This window comes from Babylonia areolata, chromosome 7, assembly GCF_041734735.1.
Source record: "Babylonia areolata isolate BAREFJ2019XMU chromosome 7, ASM4173473v1, whole genome shotgun sequence".
Taxonomy (NCBI): domain Eukaryota; kingdom Metazoa; phylum Mollusca; class Gastropoda; order Neogastropoda; family Buccinidae; genus Babylonia; species Babylonia areolata.
The window spans coordinates 40,872,425-40,898,710 of NC_134882.1; the positions used below are offsets into that span (position 1 = coordinate 40,872,425).

The following is a 26,286-nucleotide window of genomic DNA, read 5'->3' on the forward strand; positions in this document are numbered from 1 at the left end:
GTGTGTGTGTCCCACTTTCTGTCTCTGTCTGTCTCTCTCTCTCTCTCTTAACGAACTTTTGTCTGTCCTAGGGTATTGTTCTTGTGTTATTTATGACTTTATTTTAGCCCGTGAGAAGAAAAAAAACCAAACAACCAACACTGTATTGCAGTGATTTCCATAGAAACATTACTTCGGTAGACCCTCTGTCTCTCTCTCTCTCTCTCTCTCTCTCTCTCTCACTCTCCCTTCCCCCCTCTCTCTCTTTCCCTCCCTCTCTCTCCTCACTCCCTTTCTCTTCCCCCCCTCCCTCTATCTCTCTTTCTCTTCCTCTCTCTCCCTCTGTCTCTCTCTCCCTCCCTCCCTCTCCACCCCCCCCCCCCCCCCGCGCCCCTCTCTCCCACTCGGCTCTCGAACCAGACAACGTGTCCGCATGTATGAAAGGCTGCGATACACATAGCGAGCGAGTGAGTGAGTGAGTGAGTGACTCCACGCTGTGACGATAAGAAGTTATCAAGAGAGGAAAATGGGCAGAACGTTGAACAGATATGGACCCCTACCGTGCCAGACTCGTGCCAGAGCACAGCGTGCTTGCTCTGTTCGCTATCGTCTGTAGTGCTTTTTGGGGGAGGCGGGGAGTGGTGGGGCCCGGGGGGTTGGGGTGGGGGTGTGGGGGGGATGATGAGGTGAGAGGTGTGGGAGAAAGAACGACAGAGAGAGATGGATAATGATAGGGAAAGTAAGTAAGAAAGAAAGAAAGGATGGATGGAAGGAAGGAAGGAAGAAAAGGAAAGAAAGACGGACAGAAAGGAAGGGAGGAATTAAAGAGAGAAATATGGAAAGAAAGAAAGAAAGAAAGAAAGAAAGAAAAGGAAGGAAGAGAGATAGAGATAAACAAAGGAAGGAAGGAAAGAGAGAAATATGGAAAGAAAGAAAGAAGTGGAAAGAAAGGTAGGAAGGAAGAAAGCAAAGAAAGTCATGAAAGGAAAGAAGGAAAATAGAGATAAGAAATGAAAAAAAAGAGAAGGAAAAGGGATCAGGAAAAGAAAAGAAAAGGGGGGGGGGGGAAGAAAAGAATGAAAGAAAGAAAAGGTTGATAAAATAAAGAAAAGACACAACAAAGGAAAGATGCAAACAAAGAAAAAGGAGAGAAGCAAAGAATCAAAGAACAAGGGAAATGAGAAAGATTAGAAAAGAAAGAAGAAAAAGATATATATATATATATATATATAGAGAGAGAGAGAGAGAGAGAGAGAGAGAGAACTACACACGCACCGACAACATCCCCCCCCCCCCTCACACACACACACACCCCTCACCCAACATCAGCAGCCTCCATGTCGCTGTTTTCAGCTTGCCGTCAATGTCTGAAAGAAAAGGCGTGGAATGGAAAAAGAGGGTGGGTGGAGATAGAGAGAGAGAGAGAGGGGGGGGGAGACAGACAGAGAGAAAACGAGAGAGACAGAGAGAGAGAGAGAGAGACAGATAGAGAGAAAGAGAGAGGGAGAGAAAGAGAGAGAGGGAGAGAAATAGAGAAGGAGGGAGAGAAAGATAGAGAGGGAGGGAGGGAGAGAGGCAGAGAAAGAGAGGCAGTGAGGCAGAGAGAGAGAGAGAAAGAGAGAAAGAGGGTTGGAGAGAGAAAGAGAGTGAGGGAGAGATAGAGAGGGGGAAGGAAGAAAGACTGAAAGAGACAGAGACAGAGGGAGAAAGAGAGAGGCAAAGAGAGAAAGGGGTGGAGAGAGAGGGAGAGAGCCAGAGAATAAGAGATAGAGGGAGAAAGAGAGAGAGAGAGGGGGGGGGGGGACAAAGCAGTAATAAAAAAACAAAGGGATTCTGAATGTGTATAACCCATGCAGAGCATTACACAAAACCAGCGGTTCGGTTCACCTTGAATGTGTGTGTGTGTGTGTGTGTGTGTGTGTGTGTGTGTGTGTGTGTGTCTCTGTGTGTATGTGGTGTGTGTTTGTGCATGCATTTACGCAAACACACTTTAACACCACACACACATACACAAAACCACACACACACACACACACACACACACACACACACACACACACACACACACACACACACAAAACCACACACACACACACACACACACACACACACACACACACACACACACACACACACACACCTCCCTCCTCTGCGCCTTCCCCATTCCACCTCCACCCCCACCCTCACAGCCACCCACACACAACTAAAAAAAAAAACTAACAAAAAAACATCATCAGCAACAACAAAACAAAATAAACTAAACAGCAAACAGCTCAGAGCCGAAGATCCGAACCCACACACCACTCACCACTCCCTTTGTTTCTGCTGCAGATCGCCCAGCTGCTGGCGGACCAGGGGGCCAAGGTGAACGAGGTGGACAACGACGGGCGCCACCCGCTGATCCAGGCTGCCCAGGAGGGCCACCTGTCCGTGGTTCGCTTCCTGCTGGAGAAAGGGGCCCGCCTGGACCACCGGAGTCATGATGGGAAGACTGCCTTCAGGTGTGTGTGTGTGTGACTGTGTGTGTGTGTGTGTGTGTGTGTGTGCGTGTGTGTGTATTTGTGGTGGGGGGTGATGTTTAGGGAGGGGAGGGTGGGTGTTTGTGTGTGTGTGTGCGGGCGCGCGCGCGCGCGTGTGTGTGTGAATAGAAAAGAATAAGATAGAATAGAATGATTATTTTATTGTCATAAAACTTTAAGGTTTATAAGAAACAATAAAACATAAACGTACATGTGTGTGTGTGTGAGGGGGGTGTTGCGGAGGGTGGTGGTAGTTGTAGTAGTAGTGTGTGTGTCTGTGTTTGGAACATGATGTACTGTGCAGTTTTTTGTTATTTTATTGTCCTTTTTGTGGGGTTGGAGGGGGTGGGGGGTGGGGGGCTAGAGGGGGAGAGGGATGTTTTAAGTCCGCATCAAAAGCGAGTCTCGAAGGCCTTGCCTCTCTTGTTTTGAATCTTTCAGGTGTCTCAGTACAGTCATCCACAACTTGGCTATGTTCATTTATAAAGCATTACAAATGAGACAGTCATCATCTTGTTCGTATGCTTTCAATAGTTTTTTGCTTAATTGATTTTCTCGGGTGTTTGATCGGCACGTTTCTTTTCTTTGCCAAAACAGTTTACCTGTCTGGAACCAGTTGACAGCTTCAGTTTCAGTTTCAGTAGCTCAAGGAGGCGTCACTGCGTTCGGACAAATCCATATACATTACACCACATCTGCCAAGCAGTTGACAGCAAATGTAACAACTCGACCTCTATTGAAATGGGCCAAAGGCCTGATCAGTTAAAAAAAAAAAAAAAAAATCAAATGTCTCCTGTTGCTCATACTCCCCCACTTTCCCTCCCTCCCCAGGGTGGCCTGCACAGAGAATCACCGTGAGGTGGCCGAGTACCTTCTGGCCCAAGGGTCGGACCTCAACTACCGGGACGCGGACGGGCGGTCCACGCTGTATGTGCTGGCCCTGGAGAACCACGTGGACACGGCCACCTTCCTGCTGGGCCACGGGGCCCACGTGGAGGCCGCCGACCTGGAGGGTCGAACCCCGCTGCACGTGGCCTCGTGGCAGGGCCACCTGACCATGGTCACCCTGCTGCTGAAGCACAAGGTGAGTACGGTGGTGGTGGTGGTGGTGGTGGTGGTTGTGGTGGTGGTGGTGGTGGTTGTGGTGATGGTGGTGGTGGTGATGGTGATGGTGGTTGTGGTGATGGTGGTGGTGGTGGTGGTATAGTATCCCAGGTTGTCGCCCACCTGGAGACGGGGGACATTTGCAGCGATCATATTGTCCCTCGGGGAAAGCGTTGAACTTTCAATCTGAGGGTCCCGGGGTTCGAATCTCGGTAGCGGCGCCAGGTGGGTAAAGGATGGATATTTTTCCGATCTCCCAGGTCGACATATGTGCAGACCTGCTAGTGCCTGAACCCCCTTCGTGTATATACGCAAGCAGAAGATAAAATGCGCACGTTAAAGATCCTGTAATCCATGTCAGCGTTCGGTGGGTTCTGGAAACAAGAACATACCCAGCATGCACACCCCCGAAAACGGAATATGGCTGCCTACATGGCAGGGTAAAAACCGTCATACACGGAGAAGCCCACTCGTGTACATACGAGTGAACGTGGGAGTACCAGCATACGAACGAAGAAGAAGACAATTCAATTCAATTCAATTGAAGATACTTTGTCTGATTTCAACCAAAACAGAAAATTCTCTTTCCGCTCACTTAAAATGCCCGTCAGCAAATATCAAAGAGAAAAAACGAATAACTGACACACCCTTCACTGATCAGCAGGCACGCATCAGTTAGTATGTAAAAAAACAGAAAAAAACAACAACAAAATATTTGGGTAAGTATAATATTACGTTATAAGATAGAGAGAAAGACCTGTGTGTGTTGCGTGTGTGTGTGCGTGTGTGTGTCTGATGGTGGTGATGGTGGTGATGGTGATGGTGGTCGTGGTGATGATGGTGATGGAGGTAGTGGTGATGACGGTGGTGGTGGTGGTGATATTAGTGGTGGTGGCTGCTGGATGTGGTGATAATGATGATGATGATATGATGATATTTTATTACTTTTTTATTTTTATTTTTTATTTTTTTGGACAGTTTTCTGGTGACCACCATGAATGACACTCATACTGTTCTATGACTGTCTCTGTGGACCAGGCCAACGTGAACGCCGTGGACAACGACCAGCGGACGGCCCTGCAGAGCGCCGCCTGGCAAGGGCACCACGCCGTGGTCAGCCTGCTGCTGGACTCCGGGGCCCTAGTGGACCACACGTGCAACCAGGGCGCCACGGCGCTGTGTATCGCCGCCCAGGAGGGTCACGAGGAGGTCGTGCGCGTGCTCCTGCGCCACCAGGCCAACCCTAACCACGCCGACCAGTTCGGGAGGACCCCCGTGCGCGTAGCGCTCAAGTCGGGCCACCACGCGGTGGTGAGGATCCTGGAGGACTTCGGCGCCACGCCCGTCTCCTGCTCCTCTAAGAGCCGCAGCTCCTCCTCCAACTCCTCCTCCGACGTCCGCACCCCGGCCGCCGCCACGGCCGGAGGAGGAGCAGGTGGAGTGGGAGGGGGGACCTCCTCCTCTACCACCGTCTCCCCGGCCATCACCACCGCCGCTGCAGCGCCTGTGGGGTCAGGGTCAGGGGCGGGTCAAGGTCAAGGGTTGGGGTCCTCCTCCTCCTCCTCCGCCGCCGCCGCCACCACCACCGCCGCCGCTGCTGCCGTTGCCGCCGTGATGTCTGCCCAGCACAGCTCGCCTTCCGACTCCCCAGAGTCCACGTTGGACCGGAGGAAGTCGTACCAGTCCAACAACTCGTCCAAGTCGTCCAGCAACATGACCACCTCTACAAACCACAGCACGCACAGCGGGCAGCAGCAGCAGCAGCAGCATCAGGCAGGAGGTGGAGGAGGCAGCAACAAGGAGGGCGGAGAGTGCCTGACCTTCACCCAGCAGCTGCAGCAGTGCTCCATGGGCAAGAACCGCTCCAGGCCCATCTCGCGCGTGCTGTCCCCAGTCAGCGAGCCTCAGAGCCCCGTGCAGCAGTCCCCGGCAGTGTCCCCTGTCACTGAGGTCGTGCGCCTGCCTGGAGGCGGCGGCAGTCACCATCACCCCCACCCCCACCACCACCCCCACCATCATCACTGCAACACGGCCATGTCCTCGGACAGCGAGGCAGGGGGTGGGGGCGGCATCGGAGGCGTCACCGTCACCAGCACGGGAAGGATCCGTGTGGACCTGGGAGGCGGGAAGGAGCTCTTGGGCAACAGACCCGCCAACGCGAACAGCAGTAACAGCAGCAGCAGCAACCACCCATCAAACAACAACAACAACAACAACAACAGCAGCAACAACAGCACCACAGCGGCGGTGGCAGGCACCTCCCCTGCCCTGGAGAGGAACCTCAACCTGCTGGCGCCCTCGCCGGTGAAGTGCGCCGCCTCCAAGCCAGACAAGATTTCGGCCACCATCAACATCATCACCAACCCCAACGCCGACATGCTGGCCACGCCAGAGGAGCCTGTTTGGCAGATGCAGCCAGCACACGCCCCCGCCCCCGTCCCCGTCCCTCCTCCGCAGGTCAAGGCCACCACTACCACCACCACCCGAGGCCCGCCCCCTCCTCCTCCCTCCTCCCAGCCCCCCTCCTCCACCACCTCCAACCACCACCACCACCCCCACCCCCACGTGAGCAGCCCCACGGCCCCCGCCCTGCCTCCCAGGGTCCCGCTGGTGGACTCGCCCAACAAGATTGTGCTGGGTCACGGGTCGGGGGGGTCAGGGTCAGGGTCAGGTGGGGTCGGAGGAGGAGGTCACGGGGGCAGCTCTGGGGCCGCCCCCCACGGGGGGGAAACGAGGTCCCCGGAGGCGAGGCGGAAGAGGAACGGCATCGTGACCAACCCCAAGGTCACCAAAAGCGCCGTCAACAACGTAGCCCACTACAACAAGCTGTCGGCGGACGACAAGAAGAACGGGGTGCCGCCCAAGGCGGGATCCGCCGCCAACGGAGGCAAAGGGGGCTTCTCGGGCAACATCCAGCCCCACATCCCGCCTTCCCAGGGCAGCAGCAGCGGCAGCAGCAGCAGCAACAACAGCGGCGCGGGCGGCAGGGACGGCAACGGCAAGGCCATCAGGCCCACGGGGCTGCCCTTGAAGAAAGAAACTCCCATGTGGGTTGATCTCTCTCTCTCTCTCTCTCTCTTTTCTCTCTCTCTATATATATATATCTGTGTTTCTGTAGTGTCTGTCTCCTTCTCTGCTGTCTCCCTCCTCTCTCTCTCTCTCTCTCTCTCTCTGTCTCTGTGTGGGGGTGTCTCTTTCTCTCAGTCTGTGCTTTCTCTGTCTCTTTTTTTCTCTGTCTCTCTGTCTCCCTGCCTGCCTGTCTCACTACTCTCTGTCTCTGCTTTCTCTCTGTCCCTGCTCTGTCTGTCTCTCCCTGTCTCTTCTCTGCTTTCTCTCTGCTGTCTCTCTCTCTGTCTGTGCTTTTCCGCTCTCTCTTTTTTCTCTGTCTGTCTGGATCCCTATCTCTGTCCCTACTCCCTGTCTCTCTGTCTCTGCTCTGTCTGTCTCTCCCTGCCTCTGTCTCTGCTCTCTGCCTCTGCTTTCCCTCTCTTGGTGTCACTCATCTCCTCTGTCTCTGTCTCTGTCCCTCTCTTATGCCTCCTCTCTGTCTTTGTCTCTGTCTCTGCGCTGTCTGTCTAAGAATAAGAATAAGAATGACTTTATCATCTCATTAAGAGAAATTACATGAGGTGCGGCAGAACAAACGTAGACAATTACTCAGCACAAAAACATAAACAATGACTCAATTAAGAAGGAATCAGTAACATATAAAACATTAATATCAAAACTATTGCATCTATATTCACTTCATTAAAATGTTGTAATAGTCATTATTGTTAACACATTGAAATAATACACCAAGGTTAACATTGCATGTATTATATTACACACTGATTAAGAATAACTTTATTATTACATGGTAATTATCAGTATTCGTATATCGAAAGACACGAACATTGCATAATTCCTATTACACATTCATCCTGCACACTGTCACACACATTTAAGTAAAAGATTATCTAAGAAATTTAAACAAAGTGCAGTCTATTATGCATGCACTTTCACACGTACCCGCATGCAAGCGCAGGCACACACACACACACACACACACACACACACACACACACACACACACACACACACACACACGTTTCTCCCTGTTTCTGTCTCTGTTTTCTCTGTCTCTGTCTTTCTCTGTGTGTCATCTCTGTCTCTCTGTTTAAATTTTGTCTGTCAATGTGTCAGTGTCGTCAACCAATAGTAAGGACGTCCATTATTTTTCTTTGTCTTTTGTATTGATCAGGCTTTCAAACTTTGAGAAATCGCTACTTCGTGAAATGAATCTAATTTATGTTTTGTTATATCTACATTACCGTTTGTTTGCCTGTGTTGTTTCACTGAGTTGTACTATGTTTATAATTAGGAACCCCTTCACTTGGGGCTCAGTGCTTTCGCAAGTAAAACTGACTTCTCTGTGTGTGTGTGTGTGTGTGTGTGTGTGTGTGTGTGCGTACGTGCGTGTACATCTGTATGTGCGCATCTGTACGTGTGTGTGTATATGTGATTTATATCTCTATTTTCTTTAATTTATTTAATGATGATGATGATAATAATAATAATAAGAAGAAGAAGAATGTACATTTATATAGCGCCCTTTCTCTCTAAGAGCTTAGGGCCCTTTACATGAAAGAAAATTTTTCAAGTTACATAAATAATTCATGACAACTTTTTCTCCCCCCCCCCTCCTCCTCGCCCTCGCCCCCCCCCCCCCCCCACACACACACACACTCTCACTTTCCCACTCTTCATAGATCCAAAGTGAGCTGACATGGGTGGTGTTGGAGAAAAAGGAAGCTGAGAGTGCCTATAGATAGGTTTTTAAAAGATGGGTTTTTAGTGATAAACGAAAAGCAGAAATAGAATCAGATGCACGGATATGATGAGGAAGGTTGTTCCAGATGTGATGAACAGCAAAGAAGAAAGAATGTTCACCATAGGTTCTTGTATTGACACGAGGAAGTTTCAAAAGGTATCAGTCAGAGGAAGAGCGGAGATTTGTTACAGGAGTGTGTAAACACTGATAAGGTCAGAAAGATATGCAGGTCCTGCAGAGTGGAAAGCAGAATAGCAGAGACAGGCAACTTTGTATTTAATTCTCGCTTCAATGGGGAGCCAGTGTAGAGTGCGGAGGTGAGGAGAAATATGATAATTACGTGGGACTCTGAGAGTCAGACGGGCAGCATTGTTTTGAAGGTTTTGAATTCGCTGAAGTATATTATGTGGACAGCCTGTGAGAAGAAAATTACAGTAAACTGAATTTGCTATTTCAGTTTATCAGTTCATGATTATAATCATTTGTCAGTTTATTTACTTTATTTGTATTATTTCATTTTATTTCTTTATTTTCCACTCAAAGCTTTACTAAGTACTTTGGGCTACGTTACGCTGGTCAGGCATCTGCTTAGCAGATGTAGTGTAGCGTTTATATATATATATATATATATATATATATATATATATATTAATATATATTCATATATAATATATATGTGAATATGTTCGAACACAGTGATGCCTCCTTGAGTAGGTATTTAACTGAACTGAACTGTGTGTGATATGGCGTGTCTGCAGGTTCTACTGACTGGCAAAGAAAGCCCGACGAGCTGGCTACCTGACCTCGCTCACTACCAACGGTGCTGCACTGGGCTACCACACTACGTCTTCTGAGGAGCTCCTGTGATAACCCGACCCCTCAAACTAAGTTACCTTTTTGTCAAGGTGTGTGGAAGTTTTAGCTACAGGTGCAGTGACGCCACACAGCCCCATCTCCACTACCAACCCTCTCCACTTTTTTTTTTCTCCACAACGGTTTCATGCTGTCTATTCTCGGCAAGACTATCATATCGTCGCATTGTCGACGTGTCATCATCACAAAGAAAAGGACTTCAGTGGACCAGCTGTGCCGATTTTTCACTCTTATGATTTGTTCCGCCTGAATTTACGCAACAAACGTGTGGAGCGTATTGCTGGCTTCAAAATCCAGCAGACTGTATTCCCCTGCAGGTGTGATAACATTGAACATTAACCATCTAGCGTTCACTTATTTTGCAGAGAAAATCTTCCGGGTGTTGGACTGTGTCCTGAAGGAACGTGAGAGGGTTAATTGACATGGTATTAAGATCGATGGTCTTAAGATCGACATTATCAATACGTGTGGTTTTTTGGTTTTTGTTTTTGTTTTTGTTGTTGTTTGTTTTTCCTGTTCTCCGTTTGCAACTTGAGTTTTTGTGCACAGGGCTGGATATGATACAGCCATTTTGCATTGTCTATCACGGTTGGTGATAGAACTTTTCGCGCTTGGGTTTTGTTCTCTCTAATTTTTGTTTTAAATTATGTCATCTTTTCGTGGAGTCTGCAAGATTGCATCAAGTCGTAATGTTAGTTTGGTTTGACAAGACAAGACAAGGCAAGACAAAACGTTATTATGAATTATCAGTCTCTACCTGCGTTTTGCATACAAGTGTTTTTTTCACCCTCCGCTGTTTCGGATCTCGTATTGTTATTTGGTGGTGCGAACACTTGGTGTGTGTGTGTGTGTGTGTGTGTGTGTGTGTGTGTTGCTTTGTGAAATAGTGTGTGCATACATCTAAATGAAAGAGAGAGACCTAGAGACAGAGAGAGAGAGAGAAATGGAGAACGGGATCCATTGATATCTCTGATTTGTTGTTTCAGTTTGTTGTTGCATAAGCTTGACTCTTGAGTTAGCATCAGACATCATCTACTTACTACAGCAGCTGCAGTCTGGGGGATGAAAAAAACAAACAAAACCCCCCCCCAAAACAACAAACAAACAAAAACACTACAGACACAAACCAAATAAAAAAAACAAGTAAAAAAAACCAACAACCAACAACAAAAGGTGGTGGGCGAAAAAAAAACCCAACAAAAACCCCCCCACAACAACCCAGGACTGCTAATGATCACTGTATCAGTTCGTTTGTCCTACCACAAGGACAACGGACCGAAAGGACCAGCAGACATTGATGACGATGATCATTCAGTGAGGTGGTGTTGTTGTTGACTCTTGTGGCCCAGTGGGGTCAGTAGTGGTGGTGGTGGTGAGCCGTGTGGAGAGAGAAAGAAAAAAAAAACAGAAGAAGAAAAGAGAAGAAAAAAGCTGCCCCCTTTGCAGTGTGCTGTGACTTTTTTTGTGTGTGTGAGAGACATGCTGACTGACGTCACAGACCTTCGTCGTCATCAGACTCCACACGACGCGACGTCATCGTGAATTTGACGTCATCCTGGCTCCCCCCCCCCAACCCTCCCGTACCATTGAGGAGCGCGGGAGACTGTGAAAAGGGAGACGGACTTTTTTTTTTTTTTTTTTTTTTTTTCTCTCCTCCCAACGGGACAAGCCACTCCCACTTTCCTTCCGTGTCCAGATTGTTTGTTTGTTGACTGACTCACTGCTTTTCTGCTGCTTGGTGTTCTGTTGTCTCACAGCAAAGAAGGGTTTCCATGAAACGCGATTGGTATCAGTATGCATACATGTCTGTATGCTTGTTTCTGTTATTGTTGTTGTTGTCAGCTTATGAAAAAAACAACAACAACAACATCACCACAATACATGCATGTGTCATTGAAGAGTCGGAGTGTGCAATGCAACCAACCAACCAACCAACCAACCAATATGTCAGTCAGTCAAACCAACCCGTTAATTCATTGATTTTTTTATGAATCAGTCCGAGTCGGAGCATGTTAATCATTATATTTGGAAGAAGTTTTGTCGGCATGTTTGTATGTATTGTTGTGTAGAAAAAGTCTTTTTAGAATCGTGTTGTGTAGAATGAGGTGATGGTGATGATGTGTGTAGCCAGATGCTTGGAGTGTGTGTGTGTGTGTGTGTGTTGGATGTTCGCTTTCAGTACGTTTCGGTGGTTTCTGTACCGGTGTAGCAACTTAGTCTAACCCCCATCGGTTTTTGCTCCGGGGGCCAAATTTGACTGGCCCAAATTAACACTTGGATCTATGTAGACTTATCTGGAAGTAGGTGAGTCCACCTGCGTCAGAATCAATACAAGCTATTGAATCTACTAGCCACAAAATTATCCCGTTGGGGAGGGGGTGAGGACGTGAGGGGACGTCATCTGGGGCTATCCCAAAATAACACTGGGGGTAAATTTCAAGCAGGGGTGTATTTTTATGCTCTTACACCGACAGTCTGTAACTGGACACGTCAGTTATCTTTTCTTTCTTTCTTTCTTGTTTTTTCTTCTTCTTTTTTTCACCTCAGCCATGAACACTCGTTGGTGATACTTGTGTGTGTGTGTGTGTGTGTGTGTTATTCATTGTGTGTGTGTGCACGTGTTTGTGTGTATGTCTGTGAGTCCAGGAAAGAGAGGGAGAGAGAGAAAGAGAGAGCTAGGGATGTTAACAGTGTTTCAAAGACTTTAAGCTACATACAGATGGCTCACCACCTTTCCAGTAATATAGTGACGTAATCAGAGCAAATCAACAATTTGTTGCATCTTGTAACTATGGCCACAAAATTACAACACTCTTTCTCCCCCCCCCCCCTTCCTCCTCCCCACACCCCTGTCACCCACGCCCTTTCTGAACAAACGGAACATCATAGATGTATAATATCTACTCATGAATTTATTAACACGTCAACATCTGTAGACGATTTTGCTTTCTCTGAGAAGGGCTGCCTCATCACTAAGACCGTGCTTACAGGTCAGGACGTTAGTCTTTATTTCTATATTCGCACTTCTTCCCCGTGGGACTGCATTTCTTGGGATAAAAAAATGAAACGAATCATTGAAAAGGACACACGGAATGGAGTTAGTGCCCTTCAAACTTGCGCCATCACACTGATTTCATTTCACGAATTCATGGCCTGGCTTCGCTGACGAAGATCTAGGAAGGGCGTTGTCCACGTCTGATGCAGGCACGCTCATGGCTGACAAGGCCAATGCGGGAAAAGCAGAGTCGGCCGCAGCGGTTGCAAGGGAAAGTCTGGTCTGGGTTCGCGGGGTTCTTCCTCCTTCTGCGTTTGTCCTCAAGGCTGGCCCTGCGGTTGTTTTCGAAGGAGGAGACAGCTTGGTGGATGGTGCGTCGCCAGGTCTCTCGATCAGCGGCTACTGCGGACCACTGGCGATGGTCAATGTGACAGGCACCGAGAGCTTTCTTCAAGGAGTCTTTGTATCTCTTCTTGGGTGCTCCTCTGTCACGGTGGCCAGTGGACAGTTCGCCATACAGCGCGATCTTGGGCAGGCGGTGGTCCTCCATCCTGGACACGTGCCCTGCTTAGCAATGTTTTGCCACAGGAGCTAAGGGCATGGTGGGGATGTTTTTGTGATGTGACAATGATGTATGTCCCAGTTTTCATCGTAGTGAGTTTCTGCTTGTTAATCAGTGGACACAAATGATCAGTTCTGTTGGACAAGCCAGAGGGTGGTTTTTTATTCCCCTCCTGGATTTTACAGTGGGGTACACAATCCCGTCAGATATGATTACATACACAATTCGAATCACTGATTTAAATGGTTTATACTAAGGAGTCCAAGGCCCAACACTCGGCTTATATCACAGATTGACCTAAGTTTACATTTGGGCCAACAGCAAAGTGAGAGCTGTATTATCAATGGTTTCTACAGTCAATGGGAAACCATTTACAGCTTAGTCTTTTGTGAAGGACTATGACTCTCAAACTAGGAGGCAAAATTGCACTGGCTCTTAGCGCTGCAGCCTTGTGGGTTAGTTGGCCTTTGGGAACCATCCCAACGCCGACTGTCCTAAAACCCTCTTGGCCGAGAGAGTGGGGATGTACTTGGGCAGACACTCTCCACTATAATCAAATTCTAGCCCAAATAGTCGAAACAGCAGTTGCCTCCTCTGCTGTTCTGATGGTCATAGTCGGACACGACTGACTGTCATATATATATATACTAAGGAGTCTGTGGCTAGAAAAAATTTTGGTGTTTTGGTGATCACCATACTGACATCTTGTGGAAATTTGCATGTCACACAAATAAGAGACCAACTCGTCGTTTGTTTGTTTGTTTCTGTCTTTCTTTTAGATGAAAGATCCCATTTGTACAAGATTCAGAAGTTGTTTTGTTGGTTGTTTTTTTTCCTTTAAAATATTTATTTCTTTTTTGCACCATTGCCTTGAGGGATGGCTACATAGCGTATTTTCAACAGGCGTGCGCTGTGAGCATAAACCTGATTAGTGTGTCACGGCTTTGAGGCGTTCGTGATGAGATGAGCTATAATTAGCATGGTTTGATCAGGCGCTGACGTAAAGCCAGCTAGTTTCAATACACTTTCAACGTTACGATGTAGACAGAGACAAGCCAGCCTTCGTCATGTTAGGCGTAAAGGTAGTTTCTTTGATCTTGTATTTAAAAAGTAAACGCGAGATTTGTTTTAGTTCTTTATTATTATTATTATTATTATTGTTGTTTTTGTTGGTTGTTTTTTGTTTTTTTGTTTGTTATTTTTTAAAATGCGGATACATAGGTTAGAACCGGAGCTGATGATAATGATTGTGGCGGTTGGTGGGGTGGGTGGTGGGGTTAGTGAGGGATCGGGAAGGTGACAGACGGACTTGTCCTTCCTTCATCACTGTTACAGGGACGGGTTGCATGTGCAGTTTGAAACGAGTTTTAGTGACGAGACAGAAGTACAGAGAAAGAGAGAGAAGGATGGGAGGAGGGGGGGGGGGGGCAGAGAAAGACCGAGGCAGTAGATAGAGGAGGGACAGAGACAAAGAGAGAGAGGGCATAGAGAGAAAGGGGCAGAGTGAGGACATAGAAAGGGGCAGAGTGAGGACATAGAGAGAAAGGGGCAGAGTGAGGACATAGAAAGGGGCAGAGTGAGGACATAGAGAGAAAGGGGCAGAGTGAGGACATAGAGAGAAAGGGGCAGAGTGAGGACATAGAGAGAAAGGGGCAGAGTGAGGACATAGAAAGGGGCAGAGTGAGGACATAGAGAGAAAGGGGCAGAGTGAGGACATAGAAAGGGGCAGAGTGAGGACATAGAGAGAAAGGGGGCACAGTGAGGACATAGAAAGGGGTAGAGTGAGGACATAGAGAGAAAGGGGCAGAGTGAGGACATAGAGAGAAGGGGGCAGAGTGAGGACATAGAGAGAAGGGGGCAGAGTGAGGACATAGAGAGAAAGGGGCAGAGTGAGGACATAGAGAGAAAGGGGCAGAGTGAGGACATAGAAGGGGGCAGAGTGAGGACATAGAGAGAAAGGGGCAGAATGAGGACAGAGAGAAGGGGGCAGAGTGAGGACATAGAGAGAAGGGGGCAAAGTGAGGACATAGAGAGAAGGGGGCAAAGTGAGGACATGAAGAGAAGGGGGCAAAGTGAGGACATAGAGAGAAAGGGGCAGAGTGAGGACATAGAAGGGGGCAGAGTGAGGACATAGAGAGAAAGGGGCAGAATGAGGACAGAGAGAAGGGGGCAGAGTGAGGACATAAAGAGAAGGGGGCAAAGTGAGGACATGAAGAGAAGGGGGCAGAGTGAGGACATAGAGAGAAGGGGGCAAAGTGAGGACATAAAGAGAAGGGGGCAGAGTGAGGACATAGAGAGAAGGGGGCAAAGTGAGGACATAAAGAGAAGGGGGCAGAGTGAGGACATGAAGAGAAGGGGGCAGAGTGAGGACATAGAGAGAAAGGGGCAGAGTGAGGACATAGAAGGGGGCAGAGTGAGGACATAGAGAGAAGGGGGCAGAGTGAGGACATAGAGAGAAAGGGGCAGAGTGAGGACATAGAGAGAAAGGGGCAGAGTGAGGACATAGAAGGGGGCAGAGTGAGGACATAGAGAGAAAGGGGCAGAATGAGGACAGAGAGAAGGGGGCAGAGTGAGGACATAGAGAGAAGGGGGCAAAGTGAGGACATAGAGAGAAGGGGGCAAAGTGAGGACATGAAGAGAAGGGGGCAAAGTGAGGACATAGAGAGAAAGGGGCAGAGTGAGGACATAGAAGGGGGCAGAGTGAGGACATAGAGAGAAAGGGGCAGAATGAGGACAGAGAGAAGGGGGCAGAGTGAGGACATAAAGAGAAGGGGGCAAAGTGAGGACATGAAGAGAAGGGGGCAGAGTGAGGACATAGAGAGAAGGGGGCAAAGTGAGGACATAAAGAGAAGGGGGCAGAGTGAGGACATGAAGAGAAGGGGGCAGAGTGAGGACATAGAGAGAAGGGGGCAGCGTGAGGACATAGAGAGAAGGGGGCAGAATGAGGACATAGAAAGGGGCAGAGTGAGGACATAAAGAGAAGGGGGCACAGTGAGGACATTGAGAGAAGGGGGCAGAGTGAGGACATAGAGAGAAAGGGGGCAGAGTGAGGACATAGAGAGAAAGGGGCAGAGTGAGGACATAGAGAGAAAGGGGCAGAGTGAGGACATAGAGAGAGAAAGGGGCAGAGTGAGGACATAGAAGGGGGCAGGGTGAGGACATAGAGAAAGGGGTAGAGTGAGGACATAGAGAGAAGGGGGCAGAGTGAGGACATAGAAGGGGGCAGGGTGAGGACATAGAGAGAAGGGGGCAGAGTGAGGACATAGAGAGAGAAAGGGGCAGAGTGAGGACATAGAGAGAGAAAAGGGCAGAGTGAGGAGTGAGGACATAGAGAGAGAAAAGGGCAGAGTGAGGACATAGAGAGAAAGGGGCAGGGTGAGGACATAGAGAGAAAGGGGGAACAGTGAGGACATAGAGAGAAAGGGGCAGAGTGAGGACATAGAGAGAAAGGGGCAGAGTGAGGACATAGAGAGAAAGGGGAAACAGTGAGGACATAGAGAGAAAGGGGGAACAGTGAGGACATAGAGAGAAAGGGACAGAGTGAGGACATAGAGAGAAGGGGGCAAAGTGAGGACATAGAGAGAAAGGGACAGAGTGGCAAATAGTAACAGAGCCGGGTAGAGAGAGGGGCAGAGGGTGAGAGTGGGTGGGTGTGCCCCACTCTCACCCTCTGCCCCTTTCTCTACCCGTCTCTGTTACAAAGGGAGACAAAAAAGAGACAAGAGAAGGAGAGACCGAGACAGAGAGGTACTGGGAGAGAGAGAGAGAAAAAGGACCGGAAGGCTCATCATCGTCATCATCATCGTCGTCATCAGTTCAGTTCAGTTCAGCTGCTCAAGGAGGCGTCACTGTGTTCGGACAAATCCATATGTATACGCTACACCATATCTGCTAAGCAGATGCCTGACCAGCAACGTAACCGTAACGCAACGCGCTTAGGCAGGCCTTTACTTCATCATCATCATCATCAGGATGAAGGGACAGTCAACAGCGATGACAGCGAGACAAGGCAAGACACAAAGAACGCTACGCGTGGCGGACAGTCCATGGCACAAGACAGCCGTCACGTGCTGATGATGGAAGGGAGGCCACTCCCACTCCCCCTTCTCCCCCTTCTCTCCCTCCACACTCTCCCTTCCCCCCCACCCACCCCACCCCACCCCCACCTTCCCCCTGTCACACACACCAATCCCCCACCTCACCCACAATGACGACAACAGGCCAACGAGGTTATGACGTGACCAGGAAACAGCAGCAGCGGCGACAATGTATTGGCGTGTGGTGCGGTGGTGATGGCAATGGTTAGCGGTCCATTAATGCGATTGTCCGTTCGGGCCTAGTGAATGAATGAATGACTGAATCATCGTGATGAAAAGCTCTCTCTCTCTCTCTCTCTCTCTCTCTCTCTCTCTCTCTCTCTCTCTCTCTCTCTCTCCAACTTTGCCGCTGTCTGTAGGGTTTCTGTTCAGTTTACACCAATAAAAAAATTAATGTTTTGTTGTTGTTGTTTTTCTTTCTTTCTCGAAGCTGAGCATGTCTCTTGGTGTAGATGTGGATATACGTGTTAGTGTCGATGAATGGATGCCTAGTTTTTAGTTCAGTCAGAGAATCGTTTGAAGAAAATCAACTTATTTGCTTCTTGTCGAATTTTTGTTGTGTGTACGCATGTGTTCTTTTATTTAAATAATTATATTGTGAGATTGTGTTCCTGGTTATTTCTGTTTGTCATAGCTTAGCATCAATTGCTGTGTACACTGTATAAGACGCACAAGCACAACACACACACACACACACACACACACACACACACACACGCATGATCCAGAATGTGTTTATCTAGTCATGCTAAATATGATTATTGCCAGATTGTGTGAGAATCGTAATCCGAGGAAGTTGATTTTAATCATTCTTTGCTGTACTACGTTTCTGCATGTTTGAGTATGTTCCATGCAGATTATGTATGTCGACATAATTATGTAACATTTGTGTGTGTGTATGTGTGTGCGTGTGCGCGTGTGTGTGTATATGACGTTTTCTGTGCGTTAGTGTGGTGAGAGAGAGAGAGAGAGAGAGGTCTTTTCACGCAGTCAAGTGTATCTGAAGTTTATATTGTGTGTGGTAGAAAGAAAAGAAGAGGGTAAGATTTTTCGTTTCGCACGCGCACATGCATACGCACACACGAACGCATGCACGCACATCTAATAGACACACGCACACACAGAGGCAGACACACACACACACACACACACACACACGCACACACACACACACACACACACAGACACACACTAACTCCACATAGGATAGAAACCCAGCTTTCAATATATCGATATCACTGAAGAGTGAAATATTTGTGTTGTGTTGAAAAGTTGACAGGGGTTACACCTGTTACTTCGCGTTGTGAACTGAATCAATATTATCATCATCATTATCAATATTATTACTGATGTTGACGATGAAGATGAAAAAAAAAAAAAAAAGAAAAGAAAAGAAAAACCAAACAAAGCAATCCTCCGTTAATGATGTATCGAATCGGTTTCTGCTCGTGCAAGAACCGTGATGAAAGATGAATCAAGTTGTCATCTGTGATTAACCACATTTTTTTGTCACCACCCGCCTCCCCTCCACTTCATTGGAGAAACGGGGGGATGATTTCTGGTTGGCCTGGGTTTTTTGTTTGTTTTTTTTGTTTTTTAGGGTGGGTGGGTGCCGGGGGGGGGGGGGGTGGGGTGCGGGGGTTGGAGGGGTCTTGAAGGGAATGGGGGGTCGTGTGGGGATGGGCGGGGGAGGGGGGGTGTATGGTGGTTATTTTCTGTTGTCGTTGGTTCGTTGTATGCATGAGCGTAGCATCACTTCAATGAAACGTTTCGTGTGGTTCCTTCCGCCCCCCAAACAGTCATTTTACTTCACTCCCATCCCCTCCCTCCCTCCAACTCTCCCACCTCCCCACCCTTCCCTTCTCCAACCCCTCCGTCTCCATCGCCCCCTATCCCCCACCCCCACACCCGACCCCCATCCAATCCCAAGTATTTTCTTCTTCTGTTGGTTTTTTTTTTTATTATTATCTTTTTTTTATCATGACTTTTTCTCACCTGCGAGTGCAATGGTGTTCGGTTGAAATTCTTTTTTTTCTTTCTTTCTTTCTTTCTTTTTTGTTCTTGTTCATTCTCCTGATTTCCGACTTAACCCTGCCCTCCACCTTCTCTTCTTCTTCCGCAACTCCCCCTTCCCTCTCCCCGAATCCTCCTCCACCCCCCCTCCCCACACACCCCCGCCCTCAACACCCCCCCCCCTCCGACCCCCCACCCACCCCTTGCCCCATGTCCCATCTTTAATTTTATTCCAGAAGAAAAGTGGTAATTATATTTTCATTTCGTAATTTGACAAGGTTCCCCCCCCCCCGTCTCCATTGCATTTGGTATATCACAGTATTAAGCCTTTTTTTTTTATTGCAATGTTTTTCGTTTTGTTTTTGATTTTTTCGCGTTTTTTGTTGGCTTTATTGTCCAGAGCATGCAGATTTTGATCTTTGTGAATGTCACATAGTTATATGTGGAGACAAAATTGTTTTCGTTGCTTTAGAAAAAAAAAAAAAAGAAAAAAAGAAAGAAAAGAAGACGCACGGATGGTAAAAATGAGCCTGTGTATTTGTGGGGTTTCGTGAGGTACCAGTGAACAAGGAACACGTTGTTACTGCTCTCTCTATCTCTCTTCCCTTTTTTCTTCAGTTCTTCGGCTGTGAAACGCATTGGTCTGACTTGTTTCTTTGTTTTGTTTTTCTTTCCCTTGGTTTTTTGTTTGTTTGTTATGGTTTTTTTTTTGTGTTTTTTTTTTTAGTTCAGTGCGTGTGTACAGTCGGTTCAAGAATATAAAGTTCTTGTTTCAGTTCAGACTTGCTGATGACTTGGTTTTGCGTTGTTTGTTCGTGTGTGTTTGTGTGTGTGTGTGTGTGTGTGTGTGTGTGTGTGTGTGACACTGACAATGACACTGACACAATTTTATTGACAACAACCAATGGCCCTTTTGTCAAAGGGGGTACAAATCAGTATAGTACACAAATGGCGACGTAAGTAAATTCGCATAGTAATTATGTTAAGTCATTAACAGAAAAAGAAAATTAAACAAACAAATAATTATGTTAAGTCATTAACAGAAAAAGAAAATTAAACAAACAAACAAGTAACTTCGCGACCATTCAATACATTGACAAAGATCACAATGTACAGCAAGTATGGATATCGGTGGTATTACATCTAATTTGGCGAGATGATTGATTTCTGGCTTAGATTATAAGCTTGTGTGTGTGTGTGTGAGTGTGTGTGTGAGACAGAGAGGATAAATGCTAACAATCTAGAGTATGGAAATTGTTCACTTTTGTTCATCATGCCTGTTTCTGTCTGTTCATCTCTCTCTCTCTGTCTCTTTCTCTTTCTGTCTATTTGTCCGCCTGCTTGCCTGTCTGTCTGTCTGTCTGTCTGTCTCCTTTTTTCTTGGCAGTGCCACGTTTTGAAAGCACTGTACGCACCGTGCACTGGTTCACGTTAGTCCAAAAACAATTCACTCGTAGAACGAAAAACGAAAAAAAATCAAAACAGTCTCTTTACAGAGTCGCTGCTGCAACAAGACGCACACACTGGCCTCTTTTACTCTCACAATTTTCAGCACACTGGCCTCTTTTACTCTCACAATTTTCAGCACATTGGCCTCTTTTACTCTCACAATTTTCAGCACATTGGCCTCTTTTACTCTCACAATTTTCAGCACACTGGCCTCTTTTGCTCTCACAATTTTCAGCACACTGGCCTCTTTTGCTCTCACAATTTTCAGCACACTTGCACTGTTTTCACCCACACAATCATACACTTGCACGCACACTCACGTAAACACAAACGCACGTGTGCGCGTTCTCGCACGTTCACTCTTGACATGTATACATTCTCTTCGACGCAAGTGTTGTAGCAGCAATGTGCAAACTTCTCTCAATTTTCTTTTTTTTTAAATTAAAAAAAAAATTATAAACTGCTGGCAGACTCAAATGAAAAGATACTGCCTTTCCAGTGTGCATGTAAAAAAACACAAAAAACAACAACCCCCAAAACCAAAAAAACCACCGCAATATTGTTTTTCCATTTACATGCAGACAAATTTAACTGATGACCAGGCTGCACGTATAATTTTGTGCGAGTGAGCGCGAGTACATGTCTGAATTATGTTCTGACCAGAATACATTCCTACACTCATTTAATGCTTCTTTGGTGACGAAACTTCACACATACACACACGCTACATACGCACTCGCGCACACACACACACACACACACACAACTCGCACAAAAAAAAATTAACAGACATGCAGATGCATGCACATACACTCACGCACAAACACGCCAAAAAAACATAAAAAATCCAAACCACAAACCAGGTCCACAGAAATAAAACCCCTCTCACGAACAACAGACATTCAGACGCACACACACGCACACGTACACACACACAGACACACACGCACACACATGAGACACTCGGCTTTCTGGTGCGTGCTTCACGTGACAGTTTGACCACTCGTATGTCAGGCACATATCCACGCATGCGCGCTTTGTAACTTCCGATTCAATCACTCACCGGCTTCGACAGAAGACAAAAGTGTGTGAAAAGTCTGTGCTTAAGAAAACGAAGAGGAAAACCTGTGCGAAAACTGTGTTTGAAGATGAAGTCAAAGTGTGTGCAGAGGAAGAGGGTTTTCGAAAACAAAGTGTGTGCAGAAGAGGTTTTTTTTCAAAAAGACATTGTGTGCAGAAGAAGAATAAAATAAATGAGCGAAATGTCTCTGCTGTGCTGCAAAGATGGCGACACAACGACAAAATGAAAGGAAAGGAATTTGTACTTAACGAGTGGCAAGCAACAGGTTTTCCTGCCGCTGGCAGGCCCTGAGATGAAGGAGAGGGAGAGAACTGGTTGCCAGGTCATCAGTGGTGCCCCAATGGTCAATGACAACGGGACAGAAGTAGACAGGGCCAGCACGTCTGGTGACCATTAGTAGTGCCTCAGTCAGGTCAGTAATGTCCTATTTTAGCATCCTGAACTCAGGAACCTATTTTACACGCAATACATGCATGAAACGACAATACCATTAGCAGATGTAACCCATTGTCAGTAGATTTCGAATCTTATTTTGTATGTTCTTTTGCTCAATTTTGATGCATATTCATTCATTGAAGTACCGCCATCTTGGGTTTTTTTCCGATTTTGGTTCCACAAGCCATGAAAACGTAACGAATAGGTGCAGTGATTTAGGACGCTTTTGAAATTTGACGTACCTGTGAAAAAGTCTTGCGCTCTGATATGTGAAAAGTCTTGCGCTCTGACTTGTGAAAGTCTTGCACTCTAACCTGTGAAAGCCTTGTACTCTGACCTGTGAAAATGCCTTGCACTCTGACCTGTGAAAATGCAAAATGCCTTGCACTCTGACATGTGTAATTGCCTTGCATCCTGACTGGTAGGTTCACCACACCTCCAAAATTCTGGGACCTGTTTTTTTAAACGGATATTTTGGTGCGTTTTACAATGTGGCCATGTGGAAAATCACATGCAATCCACCCTTCTAATCAGTTGCTGGGCATAAAGACGACGCAGAATGACCCATATGGAAAACACGAACCGACACTTGTCGACTCCAACTGCATTGATTTGATATGACATGTCCTCGGTCAGAAACCAAGCTCAAAGCGCTTTACAACACGAGTCATTTGCCCAACAGAATGCTTCAGTGGGTACTAGGCACTCATCGTTCATTTCCTGTTGTTCAGTCAGGCTTCACACACACACACACACACACACACACACACACACACACACACACACACACACACACACATGGTTGGAAATCCCCTAGAACTCACAAAACAAACGATCCATTCTACAGTTCAGAATCCGACCGCGAGTCACTGGGAACTATCTCATTGAACGGTGCTCGTGTCAACGCCCTGACAAGTCCACTGGAGTGTGTCACCCGTTGTCAATGCCTCTGTAGTCGTTCACACAGTGACAGAATCGCTCGCATGCCGTATTATGTATATATATATATATATATATATATATATATATATATATATATATATATATATATACAGAGCAATGCTCTTGATGGGCGCAAAAGCCGAGTGCTTTAAGCGTTGGACTTTAGATTTGAGGGTCGCGGGTTCGAATCTCAGTAACAGCGTTTGGTGGCTAAAGGGTGGAGATTTTTCCGATCTCCCTGGTGTGTAGACCTGCTAGTGCCTAGGCGCGTATTCGCTCGCAGAAGATCAAATACGCACGTTAAAGATCATGTAATCCATATCCGTGTCTCGGTGTGTTACGAAGACACGAAAATACCCAGTATGCGTCAACCTCGACAGAGTCATCGGCAAGTCGTTGGTCGTGTAACGGAAAGAAAAAAAAAAGAGCTCCACCTGTCAGTTTGGATAATAACTTGGCAGAATGTTTGGACGCTTTTCTGCTAACACAGTGTCCGTGAGGGTCTGGGTTCGATTCCTGCCCTCGCCTTTTTTTTAATGGAAAATCAGACAGCGTCTGGTCATTCCGACGAGACGATACAGCGAAGTCCCGAGTGCAGCATGCACTTGGCGCACGGAAAAACGAACCCACAACAAGAAAAGGATTGTCCTCTGGCAAAATTCTGTATAAGAAATCCGCGTACAAAAAGCGGACGTGCACCCTCCCCACAATACCCCACTACAGACGACACAGCTCTAACATTCCCACACAGAAATATATTTTCATAGTGCATTTAATGTGTGTAATAAAACTATGTAGTATGTTTGAATAAAATTTTAAAAAAAATCAAAACAAAGCAGAAGTAGCCTACGCCTCAGTCTTCGAGCGTGTTTTTATTTCTGTTTGCCTTTTTTTTCTTTTTTCTCCTTTTTTTGTGGGGAAGGGGGGGGGGGGGGTGTTGCATCAGAAATATGCCATTTTCATTGCTTATTAAAAAGTTTTATCAATTATATGAAGCGTCTTTTGCGCTCATGGTTTTAATGGGTGTACACGTATTTAAAAGGCTGGAGAATGGCATTCAACAGTGTTTGCAAAGAGTGCAGTATACTGCACAGTGTTCATGCACTAAACAATGTTCATATGGAACACAGTGTTCATAAACTGCACAATACTCATGGTGGTTTGGAAGGGGATTCGTCGAGATCGTATCGTCTTATCAAAGGGAAGGAACTAATTTACTTGATAGTGAACGGTGCTAGGTTCAGCCATATTTGTGTCCCTTATGTTTCCACCTGCTCTGTGTGTGTGTGTGTGTGTGTGTGTGTGTGTGTCTCCCTCCCCCCGTAAAAGCATTCACACTGTCAATGATAGTATGAATGACAATACCAATCACAACGGTAGAAATACATTAAGAGCATATCCGATGGAATAAGTGACAAATCCGGTTATTTACAAGAAATACTACAGTAGCCAATTACTGAATTAGTCAACGTCCAAAAAAAAAAAAAAAAAAAAAAAAATCAAAAAAATCTGCAATTAAAAACCATTGTGATAGAGAAGACAAGATGCGAAGGTGTGTGACACTGCTCTCTAATGTATATATCATACTGTTTGTCGTATTCAGTTAGTCAAGGCAGTTGTCAATAGATATACGATTGTTATTGTTTTGTTTCCTATTTAAAAATTCATTTTAGTATTGGCGATTTAAAAAAATATATATATATACCGCACACCACTAGTTATACAAGAGAGTGGTCTATGGAAATGTGGATTTATTGACTCCTGGTGGTGGTAGTGTGTGTGTGTCAGTGTGTTTCGATATTTTTTCTTATCAGTGAATGTTTGTTTTCAAAGGCATACTTACACAATTAGTTTGTGTTATTAGTACTTTTTATTGTAATCATTTATGTATATATATATATATATATATATATATATATATATAGTGTGTGTGTGTGTGTGTGTGTGTGTGTGTGTGTGTGTTCGTTCTTTAGTTTAACGTCTTTTCACTGTAAGTGATATTAGACGAGGGAAGGAAAAAAATCGAGTGGGAGGAGGGGGGGGGGGAATTACTGTGTACGCATACGAGTAAGTGAAAGTGTGTGTGTGTGTGTGTGTGTGTGTGTGTGTGTGTGTGTGTGTGTGAAAATTACTGATTTAAGTTTTGTTTAAAAAATAAACAAAAACATAACAATATAACATATTTCTAATGAAAAACTAACAACTATAACAGCGAACCAACAGGACTATTTAACAAGGAGTTGAAAAAGTCATACATTAGCAATGGACTGCTGAAGATCGTCAACACTGAAGATGATTTCAGTTCAGGGATTTGAGACTTTAACATATCGCAAGTTGGTATATGATCGGTTGTTATATATTGTGTGTGTGTGTGTGTGTGTGTGTGTGTGTGTGTGTGTGTGTGTGTGTGTGTGTGTTCATTTAGATTAGGTGGTGTTGCGCGGGGCACAAAAAACTATGATGAAAACATGTATTTTTTGTATCTAATTATTGAAAGCTTGTGCAGCAAAGCATACATTTGATCATTTGACTGACGTGTTTTGTGTTGTACGTGTTTCAGGTCAGCAGATTTGTGCCGGAATCCTGCAGGCAGCTGGGTGTCACGTGACAGCTGATGGTTTCTGTTCCGGCAACATCAATGACAATCCCACGGTGACTTGTAAATCGTAGGTGTCTGTCCATATTTAGCAATAAGTAACTGTTCACTTATCGAGTAGCTTTGTAGAAAAAAATCTATAACACGACTGGATATGATTTTCCAAGTTTTGCCATTATAGTGTTTATCAAACCTTTCACGAAAACTTTTAAACAAATCTTCCAATTACCTACTCCTTGATAAATACCTTTAGTTTTCAACACTGAATTCGCAAAGACAAGTAAGTATAGCTGACGCCCAGTTCATTTTATATCTGAAATTTGAATTGTATAACATGGGATTTACGTTGTAGTCTATCGTGAATTTAGGTAATTTCAACCAAAATCGAGTACATCTTACTGCAGAATTTCTAAAGATAGAGCAGTTATTCTTCTCACCTTATACAGTATCGTATTTCGTTTTTCAACTTCCCAAAACTTGAGTCCAAATGAATTAAAAACTCGCTCTGTACAGTATCTATATACCTGAACTTCACAAATCTTAACCACACCACGACTGCCTGAGTCAGAAAATCGACAGTATTAATGAAAATATCTGAAGATTTTTTTTTTTTTTTGTAAAGAAAGAGTTTCTTCATAACATTCAATACTGCTCTGCTTGAAATGCCCCCCGTATTCAGCTACAAAACCTTTTTTTTCACTTTCATTCTTTCCCCTATCGTCTGACGCAGCTTTTTTTTTTTCACTTTCATTCTTTCCCCCATCGTCTGGCGCAGCCTTTTTTTTTTTCTTTTTTTTTTTCACTTTCATTCTTTCCCCTATCGTCTGG

The 26,286-nt window shown here is 46.0% G+C and overlaps 1 protein-coding gene across 1 annotated transcript in view; it reads left to right on the forward strand.

Annotated features, from left to right (window-relative positions):
- LOC143284038 (uncharacterized) overlaps nucleotides 1–13,955 on the forward strand; it is a 92,262-nt gene extending 78,307 nt beyond the window's left edge. The window contains exons 5-8 of the mRNA XM_076590636.1: nucleotides 2,311–2,480; nucleotides 3,330–3,582; nucleotides 4,641–6,649; nucleotides 9,174–13,955. Of these exons, the coding sequence (XP_076446751.1) occupies nucleotides 2,311–2,480; nucleotides 3,330–3,582; nucleotides 4,641–6,649; nucleotides 9,174–9,183 (2,442 nt within the window). The 3' untranslated portion in view covers nucleotides 9,184–13,955. The remainder of the gene's footprint in view (nucleotides 1–2,310; nucleotides 2,481–3,329; nucleotides 3,583–4,640; nucleotides 6,650–9,173) is intronic.
- Nucleotides 13,956–26,286: the final 12,331 nt, after the last annotated feature.